Source organism: Bombus vancouverensis, chromosome 12 (assembly GCF_051014615.1).
Source record: "Bombus vancouverensis nearcticus chromosome 12, iyBomVanc1_principal, whole genome shotgun sequence".
Lineage (NCBI taxonomy): Eukaryota > Metazoa > Arthropoda > Insecta > Hymenoptera > Apidae > Bombus > Bombus vancouverensis.
In genome coordinates, this window is record NC_134922.1 from 12,901,782 (window position 1) to 12,912,849 (window position 11,068).

General features: G+C 39.0%; 3 protein-coding genes and 1 non-coding gene across 8 annotated transcripts; 2 read left to right on the top strand and 2 right to left on the bottom strand.

Annotated features, from left to right (window-relative positions):
- Positions 1-702: 702 nt before the first annotated feature.
- LOC117155243 (uncharacterized) lies at positions 703-6,901 on the top strand. 4 transcript variants are annotated; one of them, XM_076623402.1, is made up of 8 exons: positions 703-863; positions 1,736-1,952; positions 2,082-2,252; positions 2,433-3,677; positions 4,084-4,770; positions 5,106-5,277; positions 5,451-5,808; positions 6,173-6,901. In XM_076623402.1, exons 2-8 carry the CDS (start codon positions 1,737-1,739, stop codon positions 6,531-6,533), a joined length of 3,210 nt encoding a protein of 1,069 aa, XP_076479517.1. In that variant the 5' UTR covers positions 703-863; position 1,736; the 3' UTR covers positions 6,534-6,901. The 4 variants fall into 4 exon arrangements, with proteins under 4 accessions (XP_076479517.1, XP_076479519.1, XP_033186920.2 ...); XM_076623404.1 differs by having other exon boundaries at positions 2,124-2,252; XM_076623403.1 differs by lacking the exon at positions 703-863 and adding an exon at positions 1,219-1,364.
- Positions 6,902-7,109: 208 nt separating this feature from the next.
- Positions 7,110-7,917, top strand: mRpS34 (mitochondrial ribosomal protein S34). The gene is made up of 2 exons (XM_033331035.2): positions 7,110-7,374; positions 7,454-7,917. The coding sequence occupies exons 1-2, from the start codon at positions 7,186-7,188 to the stop codon at positions 7,844-7,846; spliced, it is 582 nt and encodes a 193-aa protein (XP_033186926.1). The 5' UTR covers positions 7,110-7,185; the 3' UTR covers positions 7,847-7,917.
- Positions 7,918-7,935: 18 nt separating this feature from the next.
- LOC117155246 (uncharacterized) lies at positions 7,936-10,709 on the bottom strand. Of its 2 annotated transcripts, XM_076623405.1 has the most exons (6): positions 10,294-10,709; positions 8,714-9,515; positions 8,506-8,642; positions 8,303-8,432; positions 8,133-8,199; positions 7,936-8,073 (listed from the first exon to the last, which is right to left on the bottom strand). In XM_076623405.1, exons 2-6 carry the CDS (start codon positions 8,978-8,980, stop codon positions 7,943-7,945), a joined length of 732 nt encoding a protein of 243 aa, XP_076479520.1. In that variant the 5' UTR covers positions 8,981-9,515; positions 10,294-10,709; the 3' UTR covers positions 7,936-7,942. The 2 variants fall into 2 exon arrangements, with proteins under 2 accessions (XP_076479520.1, XP_076479521.1); XM_076623406.1 differs by lacking the exon at positions 10,294-10,709 and having other exon boundaries at positions 8,714-9,736.
- A 142-nt stretch (positions 10,710-10,851) lies between these two features.
- TRNAI-UAU (transfer RNA isoleucine (anticodon UAU)) lies at positions 10,852-10,944 on the bottom strand. The gene is given in 2 exon segments: positions 10,852-10,887; positions 10,907-10,944. It is a non-coding gene; the product is annotated as a tRNA-Ile (tRNA).
- Between the last annotated feature and the right edge of the window lie 124 nt (positions 10,945-11,068).

Here is an 11,068-nt window from a genome sequence, read left to right on the forward strand (position 1 = left end):
CTTCGACGATTAACTAAAATCAATCACGGTTTAATTCGTTTTTCAAGCATCAAAAAACGTACAATTGTTTGCTATATCTGGATAATTAACCGAATAGAACGATGCTTAGCTGTAAGGTCGGTTTGTTTTTAAAGAAGAAGGCGCGGTGGTCAACGTTACGCAAGTCTATTAACGAAAATCCCAAGTTACTCAATGTGCTTGCGTAGATTTGTACGCAACTATGCTGCCTACCTCGCGTCATCCGTGTCTCGACCCCGATCGATCGATAAATTTGCATCTACGCATCCTATCGTTATTCTTTTCCTTCATTATCGATTCAATTCTCATCGACGCAGATTCCAGATATATCGACGTCATTCCCACAGGATCATGCCCGTATAATATCAAAAAAATTACAAGCAGAAAATATCACGGAATACGCGATTCCGATTTCTATTCATCGATATTTCCTTTAATAGAGGATCCATTTAGAACGTAATTATAACTAGGAAATTGAACAGTAAGAGAACAAACGTTCTATGACTACCGTCGTACCGTGTGGCGCGAATTTCGTTCGAGCGTTGGCTGCAAGAGTACGATATAATTCGAGGAACCTATCCGAAACGGATGTCCGGCTGCTATGAGTCACAAGCATACCCCACCGTAACTTCTTTTACTTGGGTCTCAGCATCTCCGAAAGGGACGTCTATATAAGATACGAATGGCATCGGTGAACGCGCAGAGTAACCTCGTTCATGGAGAAAGCGTTTGGTTAGAGAGCAAAACTCGACGCATCGCAGACATTCCCTGTCGGACTACCGGTTACAAAGATCTTCGATTAGTGACAATAAGTTTAAATCGCAACAAACACGATAACGTCTAAGGTAAGAAGTTTAAACCGGTTTCTTCTTTTCTTGTTTCTTCAAATTTTTATAGCCTCCACTTTCTCTATTTTTTTCATTTTCTCTTATACCCGAGTTCTATAAAATTCAATGCACTTTCATCCAACTTAATGATACTCTCGACTTCTCGATCAATTTTTTCGACATTCTATTCGATATTCGACGGACGACAAGCAAATTGTTTACATCGAGCAAGTATTACGTAACAACTTTCACCGCGGTCGAAATTTTCGAAAGAGCGCCCACTTGAAAGACACATGCTAATATAGATGTATAAGAGTATCGCGCAAAGACCAGTTTAGCGACTTTCTCCCAACATCCTCTCGCTTTCGTTGGTCGGTTTGTCGGTCGACCGTCACTATTGTTTGAGTCCTTCGTACGATTCACCGGCATCTCGCTCTTTCCGTGGCACTTTCTTCTATTTGAATCGCCGTCTAATTATCGCGATCAACAAGCCCGAATACTTTTTCCTAGAAACTCGAGGTAAGTGACTAGACGCGACTTTAACATCGATCGATATTAAATTAACCCTTTCGCGTTTTGCGTTACGAGCGACAAAATTGCTCTCAAGTTTTGGCGCATCGGATCTTTCTTACAGAATCAGCTCAAAAAGTGTGTAATCATCGAAGAACAATTTTTTTTGGCAGACTTAAAGAAATAAAGCTTACAGTGTTGATGATAGTTTTATTATTAATAAGTAATAATAAAAAGAAACGATTCTTCTCACGAACTGAAACAAATTAGGGATAGACAAAGTACACTTTCGACGCGAAGCGATTCTTCGATTCAAACACTCTCCGCAATTGCGCTTGAACGTGAATCGATAGTGATTTTCCATCGATTTCCTCCCTCAGAATGATGCTGCGGTTCGTTTGGTTACTCGGGATAGTGGTGCATGCTTTTGCAACGCAAGTACCAGTGAACAACCCTGAATGGTCATGGCAAACGGAAGACGCGATATCGACCAGTGAATCCAAGAATCAAGGCACAGGACAGACTCAAGATAAAAGAGCTATCTTAGATGCAAACGGAAATATAGAAATCATCGATCCACCTACCGAGCAGCGATCGGTAAATAGCAAAATTAACACCATCGTAACGAATCTTACTTGCAGCGAAATTTTGTTAATTTAAAATTTTGTTAATACAGCCAGAGTTTCTTAATTGTTTCAAGTAACGAACCAATTATTTCTATCACAGGTGGAATCGGTGGTCGATGAAATTCTTGTCTCTAATCGACAGGGTCGCAATATCGAAGGTTTCGATCAACTGTACGCAGACCCAGAGGTGAAGAACGCCCTTCAATTGGGAAATGAGACGATCGCTCGAACGTACATCAGGGACAAGTTGTGTTCTCTCGGCTTAATGAACGTGAGTGCAAAGTAGAACGATCGATTCAATATCTTTTAGTTACTTTATCGCGTATATCTAAAGCAAAAAAGAAATACAAAAATCGCGAAAAGAAAGTCACTTGCGATCTATTTTCCTTCACGAGACGTTCTCTTCGATAAAAAGTACAGGATGGATAAGTAAAATTCTAATATCTCGCAGTGTGAAAACGTCGAGGGACGTCGCCCGTATTATTCCCCTCATCGCGGAATATATCCTCAAGATATAATCTACGCCCAACCCGTGACCATCAAACCCGTTGGAAGACCTCTACCAGCCATTCCAGTAAAACGACCATACAGTCCAGCAACGAGACCGGGACCACCACCATCGTCCAGTTTCGTTTCCTCCGGACCGCCACCGGAAGTGATCTACGGAGTCGGCGGGGCTCCACATCCCCCATCATTCGGGCCTTCGCCCAGTCTAATTGGTTCTTATCCTGCGTTCAAAAAACCCGGCCTTTCGTCATTCTCCTCGAAACCGGTCTACGAAGCAGGATCACTGAACGAAGGTTTCGACTTCGAGAGCAACGGTCAGTTCATCGACAAGAAACAAATAGCGTTGAGACCATCTATCGGTTCTGACGCGGTTCAACAACACGTCCACCATCATTACCACCACTCTGATGGCGCCGCTGGCGCAACAATAGCTGGTGGACCGACATTTGGCGCGAATCCGATTAGCCAAGGTGCCGCATCTCTCAGTTACGGGTCCAGTTATGGAAATATAGGAACAACTTACGATATTCCTAACTCTGGAGTTCTTGGTGGTAGTTTCCAAGATCTGGACGACTATAAAAAGGCATTCAAAGTGAAAGGATCGAGCAACGATGCAAATGTATTCGGTTCTTCGTCGGCGAGCAGCTACGCGGACAAGTATCCCATCTATGAAAAACCAACGCGAGATTTCACCTACGGCAAAGCAGAAGGCTACAAGCCTGGCAAATACTTCACTGCGACCAATTACGTTTCTTCCAACGCCGTTCATTCCTCCTCTAACGATTATATCGCTGCTGGATCAACTAACAGCTTCAATTATGGAAATAGTAACGGCAATGACTTTAGAAATGACTTCTCCGCGGGATATTCTGGAGACTGCGTTTGTGTTCCGTACGACCAATGTCCGAGCGAGCACGCAGGACGTAAGGACGACTTGTTCCTACCCATTGATCCCCGTAATTTGAACAAGAATATCGAAGCTGAGGCAACAGCAACGGCAGAAAAGAACGCGAACGAAACATCTGCGATCGTGCAAATAGCGAAGAATGGTGAAGTCGATTCGAACGCTTTCCACCAAATTTCTGCCGAAGAGGAACAACCAAAGCAGGCGCAGGAGAACGTAAGGAACAAGAGGGAGGCACCTAGTGACGAAAGCATCGAAGGCAGAAAGAAGTCGAGCGGAGAAGGGGTAAGGGTGTTCTCGAATCTCGTTATTTTTTCTAGATCCTAAGTACACTGCAACTCATAGGCCATAAAAACCACCTAAAATTTATAAACAATTTCAGTTTTTATCAAATTAATGAGTCTTAGTGTCTATAAGCGCGTTAACGATTCAGATACTAATCAGATCTTGTCGAGTGTTATCTTGAAAATTTGAAGGTGGATTTATAGTTATGAAAAACAGTGTCATAGAAATAGTCGCGTTATAATCGTACGTATTGTCATCGTCGTTTCGTTTCGTTTCGAATAGAACAGATCCCGAGTTTTGATCGTCGCAATTTCGAACGAAATCAACTATCAAAAATATTAGAAATATGAAAATACGGAAACTCGGTCTCTATTCGCATACAGTCTGTTCGACTCTCTGGTTGCAGAGACTCGATGCTAGCGATCTGGACTCTTCGAAATTAAACCTCAAGCCGACCTGGGGGATCAGTTTCGGTCTGCCGCAAACCGGTGGCCCGTACCCGATTAATCCTTACGGTGGTAATGTCCTGGTAAATCCGTACGCAGGGTACGGTTCCGCCGATCAAGGCATAAATTTAGGCCTGGTTTCCGTGAATCCTCTGCTAGCTGTACAATTCACCAAAGACGAGTACGGCGAGAAAGTGGTAAAACCGTTTGTAAATTTTCACGTAACGCCTAATCGAAATATCGTGCAGAAACTCGGTCATCTGCTCACTCACAAGAAGCAAACGCTGTTCGAAAATTACGGGCCCAACTATGCGCCGCATTACTATCCTTCCAAGCCTATCGAGCTTCACGAGAAACCGTATTACGTAAAACCTCACTATCCTCCCCATCATTACGCGGGTCACCATGAACCTCACTATAGCCACGAATATTCCGATTACTATCGAGACGGCGATGACGATTACGATTATGATTACGACGACTATTATCGTAGTAACGCGCGTAGCAATGGTAAAACGGACGCTGTTGATGCGAATGGACGAACGGTTCCGAAAGAAAGAACCGCTGGGAAAGTTTCGTTTCCGAACAGAAGAAAGCGTGACGTAGAATCAACGCGCGATTTCCAATTACCAGAAGATATAACGGAGGTAAGTATCGGCGTGTACTGATCGCAGTCGAATGCTAATAACGATGGAGAAAGAACTGTGCGTACTGTGTACGTACAATTGCCACCTTAATAAGTACAATTGAATTGTGAGTAACCCATTACACGCACAATGCACGTTGATTGTTAATCGTCGTTCTTTCTAACGTTCGGCATTTCACAATGAACGAAAACCTAAGTGAGTACCGTAGACTTAAGGAAAGATCGTCGAAAAATAGTAACTTTGATGGAGAAAAAGTTAGTATACCAATGGGTTGACTCTCAATTGGTGTGGCGGAGATCGGATATTTTCAAACGAAAATCATGATTTCTCGACAGAGACAATATCTAAACATCGGTTCCTCTCGAGTTTGCGGCCCTGGCTACGTTTGTTGTTCACAAAGACAACCGTCGAGGAAGCCACGACCAGGTCAATGTGGAGTCAGATATACTCAGGGAATAAATGGAAGAATCAAGACACCCTCTTACGTCGATGGTGACTCTGAATTCGGTGAGAAACTAACGTCCATTTCGTTGCTCTTTCGATCCTTCCACATTCGAGAATGGCATGAAAAAAGCATGCTAACTCCGTTTCTGTCGATTTGCCGATTTTTACGCTGTTTGACTCCACGTTTCTTCGTTTGTCGCGCGAAACCAATAATGGAATTTAATCCGTTTCGATAGGTGAATATCCTTGGCAAGTGGCAATACTCAAAAAAGATCCAACGGAAAGCGTGTACGTATGTGGTGGTACTCTCGTTTCTCCTCGACACATTCTCACAGCAGCGCATTGCGTAAAAACCTATGCAGCACGAGATCTTCGCGTTCGACTAGGAGAATGGGACGTAAACCACGACGTTGAATTCTATCCTTACATAGAACGTGATGTTGCCAATGTCCACGTACATCCCGAATTCTATGCTGGTACTCTTTACAATGACATCGCGATACTGAGGATCGATCACGATGTAGATTTTCAGAAGAATCCACACATTAGTCCTGCTTGTTTGCCGGACAAACGCGACGATTTCACCAGAAGCAGGTAGGTGCCTTAGCTAGCGATAATTTATTAATTAGGTATAAAATAAGTAAAAATTCAACTTCATTCGGTTAGTAATTATCAAGATCGCGGATATTTGGGAGTTCATTTAATCAAACGCTAGCTGTAATTCCGAAATAAAAATTGAAAATCTGTTCTACGCTCGTGATGCTTCGGAGTACAAGAAACGTATCTTATTTTATACTATAAAGAAAGATAGGTACAAAACCTTCGACAATTAGTACAATTAGTTGAATTTACAAATTCAGAAATATCTCTATTTACAACCGGCCACTGTATTATAATTTCTCCCTTTCTCAAATGCATCTCTACGATTTCTTTTCACTAAATTATCGTCACGAAACAGATGCTGGACAACCGGTTGGGGCAAAGACGCTTTTGGCGATTTCGGAAAATACCAAAATATCTTGAAAGAAGTCGACGTGCCTGTGGTGAGCAACCCGGTCTGCGAACAGCAAATGCGACGAACGAGATTAGGTCCAAGTTTTAACTTGCATTCTGGATTTATTTGCGCTGGTGGAGAAGAAGGAAAAGATGCTTGCAAAGGTGATGGTGGTGGACCAATGGTTTGCGAACGGAATGGTCGTTGGCAATTGGCAGGGATCGTGTCGTGGGGAATTGGCTGTGGACAACCTGGCGTTCCTGGAGTATATGCTCGGGTTTCCTATTATCTCGATTGGATTCAACAAATTATCAATCGTTATTAATGCATCACGATAGAAATCATTCGCTACCTCGACGCTATGATTATTTATATTGCTTAATTCGATTTTCGTTTTATTTCATTTTCATTTACGCTCTAGGTCCCAATAATAATACGACATCGTTGTTCATCGATTATAACACAGAGATTCGAGGATTTTACGATATATAATATTTATAATGTATTATAAGAATGTGTAGATCGTTAAGTAAATTAATTCTAATTATTCTTTTGTATTGATTAATAATCTTGCGTCAGATGTAATAATATTCATTCTTTTCGTTGAACGTGATTCGAAGTACATTCGGATCGTTTAGTACTGCATTTTATTTGCAATTTCTTTGTTACGCAACTCTAATAAATACTATGTAATCATATTTAACGCTTTATCTCCATACTACTTCACATTCCTACGACTCATTCCATTAAACAAGCAAACATTTAAAATAAATTGTAATAATACGTCGTACTGCAATGAAAAATCCAAGAAAAATTGCGAAAACGAATCTCTTTACATGTATTGATTTCATCAACTTCGGTAATAAAATTGAATATAATTTCTAAACTTACCGCTACGTGGCGTAACATTGACCGATGGAGCACAGAGACAGAAACCTAACCTCATCTCTGTGAAGGAGAAATTAGTCAAAACAATCATGGTGATAAAATATATTGGTCGGACACATACCTTTAAGGGCAAACCACTATGGGAAATATTAGGAAATTTGAAGAACCATGGCGTAGGTAGAATCGTAATACGAAGTGCTCAACAAAGATATCCTGAAGTATCTTACATGAGGATATTGAAAGTTGTTGGCTTACCAGATACTTCAAAACATATACATGTACATTTTTTTTATTATTATTATGTTTGTCAATGTAACGATATAGACAGATTATTGAAAGTAGACTCGCATCGTTTAGGACCCACGGAAAGTGATGGTATTGGTGGAAAAAGTTTTCAGAGGTCAAAAATCTCCTACGCTAGTACAGATGGATGGAGCAACCTATAAACCAGATTATGTGTTGATTCCCAAGGATCAAGAGGCAAAATATACAAACGAAACTAAAGTACAGCAGCTAAGACTCATGCCGCGAACAACCGACTTTCCACCTCTTTTGAAAAAGATATTAACGGAGAAACAAGGAAAAGATGCTCCTGATTTAAAATTAAAAATTGTATATAGTACTTTAGGCATTAAAAGTTATAGAGTTGCCGAAGAAAATGAAACTCCTACGGTTGAAATAAAAATGGGATTAGGAAACCCAGTAAGTCCTAGTTTATACAACAATATTAAGCAGGAGGATGCATCGTGAATATGATTGATACAATATGTGCATTGTATCTTGTAATTTAATAATAAAGATTAAGCACTTTTTAATTGGAATTCCTCCATGTGATCCATATGATCTTTAAAACGTGCGTGTTTTTTCATTTAATATTCGCATTGGATTATATGTGTGCGCAATCGTCGACCGGTATTTTTCACAACGAATAAAATCTTCATCGATTGTTTCATGCTTTGTATCGTTTTGTTTGTTATCTGCAAGCAAATTAAATCAATTAATATCATTATCACTACAAATCTGTAACAAAACATACCTAAAAGTCTTTGAAACTGTACAGAATAAATCTCCCCCTTGCCAAAGAGACTTTTGACCGCAATATCCTACAAATAATATATAGAATAATCAATATAATTGTAATATAGTATTAGAATGAATAATGGAGAACAACACAGGAAGAACCACCTTCCTGTTTTAATTATCAACCTTCCAAAATTTCCTCATTTCCTGAACATTCGCACGTTTTCTCACAAGCCAACCGCGAACATATTTTTGTATGTGCAACGCCGCTTCATCCTCAGACCATAACCACGATTTTGGATAATAAGGTCTAGGACTACAGATAAAATTAATGAAAAATACATAAAATTATCAATTTTTCCACATAAATGTCAATTTCTTCCGCTTACTGTGAACGTAAATATTCTTTAAATAGCGGTATATCAAATACATTTAAAGGCGGTGTATATATTTTCGGACGTCGTGGATTCCGATTCCATAAAAATTCCGCGATATAATCGAGACCGTTAAAACGACATTTCTGGACCTGTGATCATTTATCGATTTCTTGTAGGCGTAGTCATAAGAACTGTTTAAATTTCAACATTAAATCAATACCCAAAGAACGTTCTGTTCAGATGCTTCGATAAGTGTTTCTTCCAATGCAGGTATTAACAAGCCAAAAATATTTTTATCGAGATAATTCGAAGGCAATAGATCACCCTCTTCTTGGATGATACTTTTTACTTCCTCCTCTACCTTGACATCTTTATCACAACAACTCGAATTACTTGATATCGCGCAAGTAACCAAACTTGATGCTTCCAATATTCTATTCACTTCACCAATGCAATTTCCTTTCGGCGACGTCGAACACATTTTCATTAAAGATACTATCCTGTTCGGCCATTGAATGTTGCAAACCAGAAAAGAAGCTATAGGATAATTGAATACACGAAAATCATTTGTTAAACATTAATGACGCGGTAGCAAACTGTCAGAAGATCGATTTCTCGATCGAAAGTCCGATTATGGAAATTTTGGCTATCTGCTATAGTCTTTAAAACCATTTTTTAAATTAATCTAAATGCCCACATGCGGGATACAGTGTCCCCTGGTGAAGGCTACATTGAAAAAAACAAGTATAATTCATATATGTTACCCTTTGTTTAAAACATTTTTGCTTATCTTACTGCTCCAAAATAATTGACGAAGCTTTCAGTCACCGAAGCCCCATGGCTTTCGAAGAAATATTTTCCTTCAAAGGATGCAGATTTGGAAGAAGACGTAGAATTTGAAGACGCTCGTGATGTAGGTCGTCTTTATAAGAGAGAGGTAGATGGAAAGGTCATAGATATAGTAACAGGCATCACAAAAGAGGATGTTTCGAAAGTTTCGATCGCAAAAGTCCAAAGAAAATCTGAAACGCAGTGGTCTGTTAAAGGTACATAATTGAAGACCACGCAGTACGAGTATGATAAGTCCATTCTTATTAATTTTCTAACTTTTATGTCACTTGGTAACTAAGAAAAAGCTATTTTAATACGGAATAATTGAGAAAGGAAATAACCTAATGGATTATTTTAAGAATACAAAGATCATACATTCACAACGTTTTAGAAGAAACGAATAATATTAATTTAATTCCTTGTACTAGGGTCCCAAAATTAAATGGAAATGTAATTCTTATATAGAATTGATCGACAATATATCGAATCTTAAAAATGATATTCTGTGAAAGACGAGAAATGTGACTTATCGTGTTTCTTACTTATGATCTTTAGTTGTAAGATGTATTAGATTAAAAACATTTCAGGAAAGTATTAATTAAATGCAAACACACACATTTGAATGATATGATCATTACGTAACATAGGAGAGGATAAGGTGATTGTAAAAGAACCTATTAAAGACATAGAAAGAGAAGATTCAGCAGCCAGACTTTCGGAACGCGGAAGGCTAGAGCGTGAACGACCAGAACGTGAAATAGCAGAACGCGAAAAACTAGAACATGAAAAATTAGAACGTGGAAAGCTAGAACTTGAAAAATTAGAACGTAAAAAACTAGAACTTGAAAAATTAGAACGTGAAAAATTAGAACTTGAAAAATTAGAACTTGAAAAATTAGAACGTGAAAAAATTAAAACACCGAATGGAGAACCGTTGAGGCACGATCCTATCGATGAGAAAGAACTTACGATATTTCCAGATGAATGCGATCCCCATTGCCCTCGGCGTATATCGCGAAGCAAGTATATTTTGTTATCCACTGTCCTTATCAATGTTAAATGTTAAAGCAATTAATAATTATTTCTATAGAAAGTATAAGACGTAAACTCGAAGAAAGGCAAAGCGCCGCAGATTATTATTTGTTGAATAAGGGTTCGGGTTACTTCGAAGACGTCTGTACTTGTTCCCTTTCCTGTGTCGTTCATGCTTTAAAAAACGATTCGTTTGTTAGAAGCATATTAGCATCCACCGCATTATTTATATTTGGCTTGAAACTTTGTTCAGAATTAGACGCGTGGTACTTGCCAACTCGATTTTCATAAAATAAAATCACACTAATAAATGTAAGTAAAACTTGTAAATAATCTACTCTCTTTAATTTTATTTTCTTTATAATACGATGTACTTACTCGTAAACTTACGCTTATGTATTTAATTTTGTCGAAAACATGTTCGTAACAATCGTAATAATCGACGATGCGCAATGAATTTATAAATGAAAGGATAATTTAAAAATAAAAAAAAACTGCTCCAGGTGAGGCTCGAACTCACAACCCCGGCATTGCTCACGATTCACTGTCTTATAAGTACCGTGCGCTAACCAATTGCGCCACTGGAGCGATTGAAAATATTTCTCTCCAGGAACAATTTTCAGTGCTCTTATTATTGGATTAAAAAAAACAATATTATATTGTAAAGCATCGCGTTTACTTAACCATGATCTGCTATTTATGATATTGTAAG

Excerpts from the sequence above, each read along its gene's own strand:
- LOC117155243 (XM_076623402.1), top strand. The coding sequence starts at position 1,737 with ATGATGCTGCGGTTCGTTTGGTTACTCGGGATAGTGGTGCATGCTTTT. Across the intron at positions 1,953-2,081 it reads CACCTACCGAGCAGCGATCG|GTGGAATCGGTGGTCGATGA; the intron begins GTAAATAGCAAA and ends TTTCTATCACAG. Across the intron at positions 3,678-4,083 it reads AGAAGTCGAGCGGAGAAGGG|AGACTCGATGCTAGCGATCT; the intron begins GTAAGGGTGTTC and ends CTCTGGTTGCAG.
- mRpS34 (XM_033331035.2), top strand. The coding sequence starts at position 7,186 with ATGGTGATAAAATATATTGGTCGGACACATACCTTTAAGGGCAAACCA. Across the intron at positions 7,375-7,453 it reads ATACTTCAAAACATATACAT|GACCCACGGAAAGTGATGGT; the intron begins GTACATTTTTTT and ends CGCATCGTTTAG.
- LOC117155246 (XM_076623405.1), bottom strand. The coding sequence starts at position 8,980 with ATGAAAATGTGTTCGACGTCGCCGAAAGGAAATTGCATTGGTGAAGTG. Across the intron at positions 8,200-8,302 it reads AAATGAGGAAATTTTGGAAG|GATATTGCGGTCAAAAGTCT; the intron begins GTTGATAATTAA and ends TATTATTTGTAG. Across the intron at positions 8,074-8,132 it reads ACAGTTTCAAAGACTTTTAG|ATAACAAACAAAACGATACA; the intron begins GTATGTTTTGTT and ends ATTTGCTTGCAG.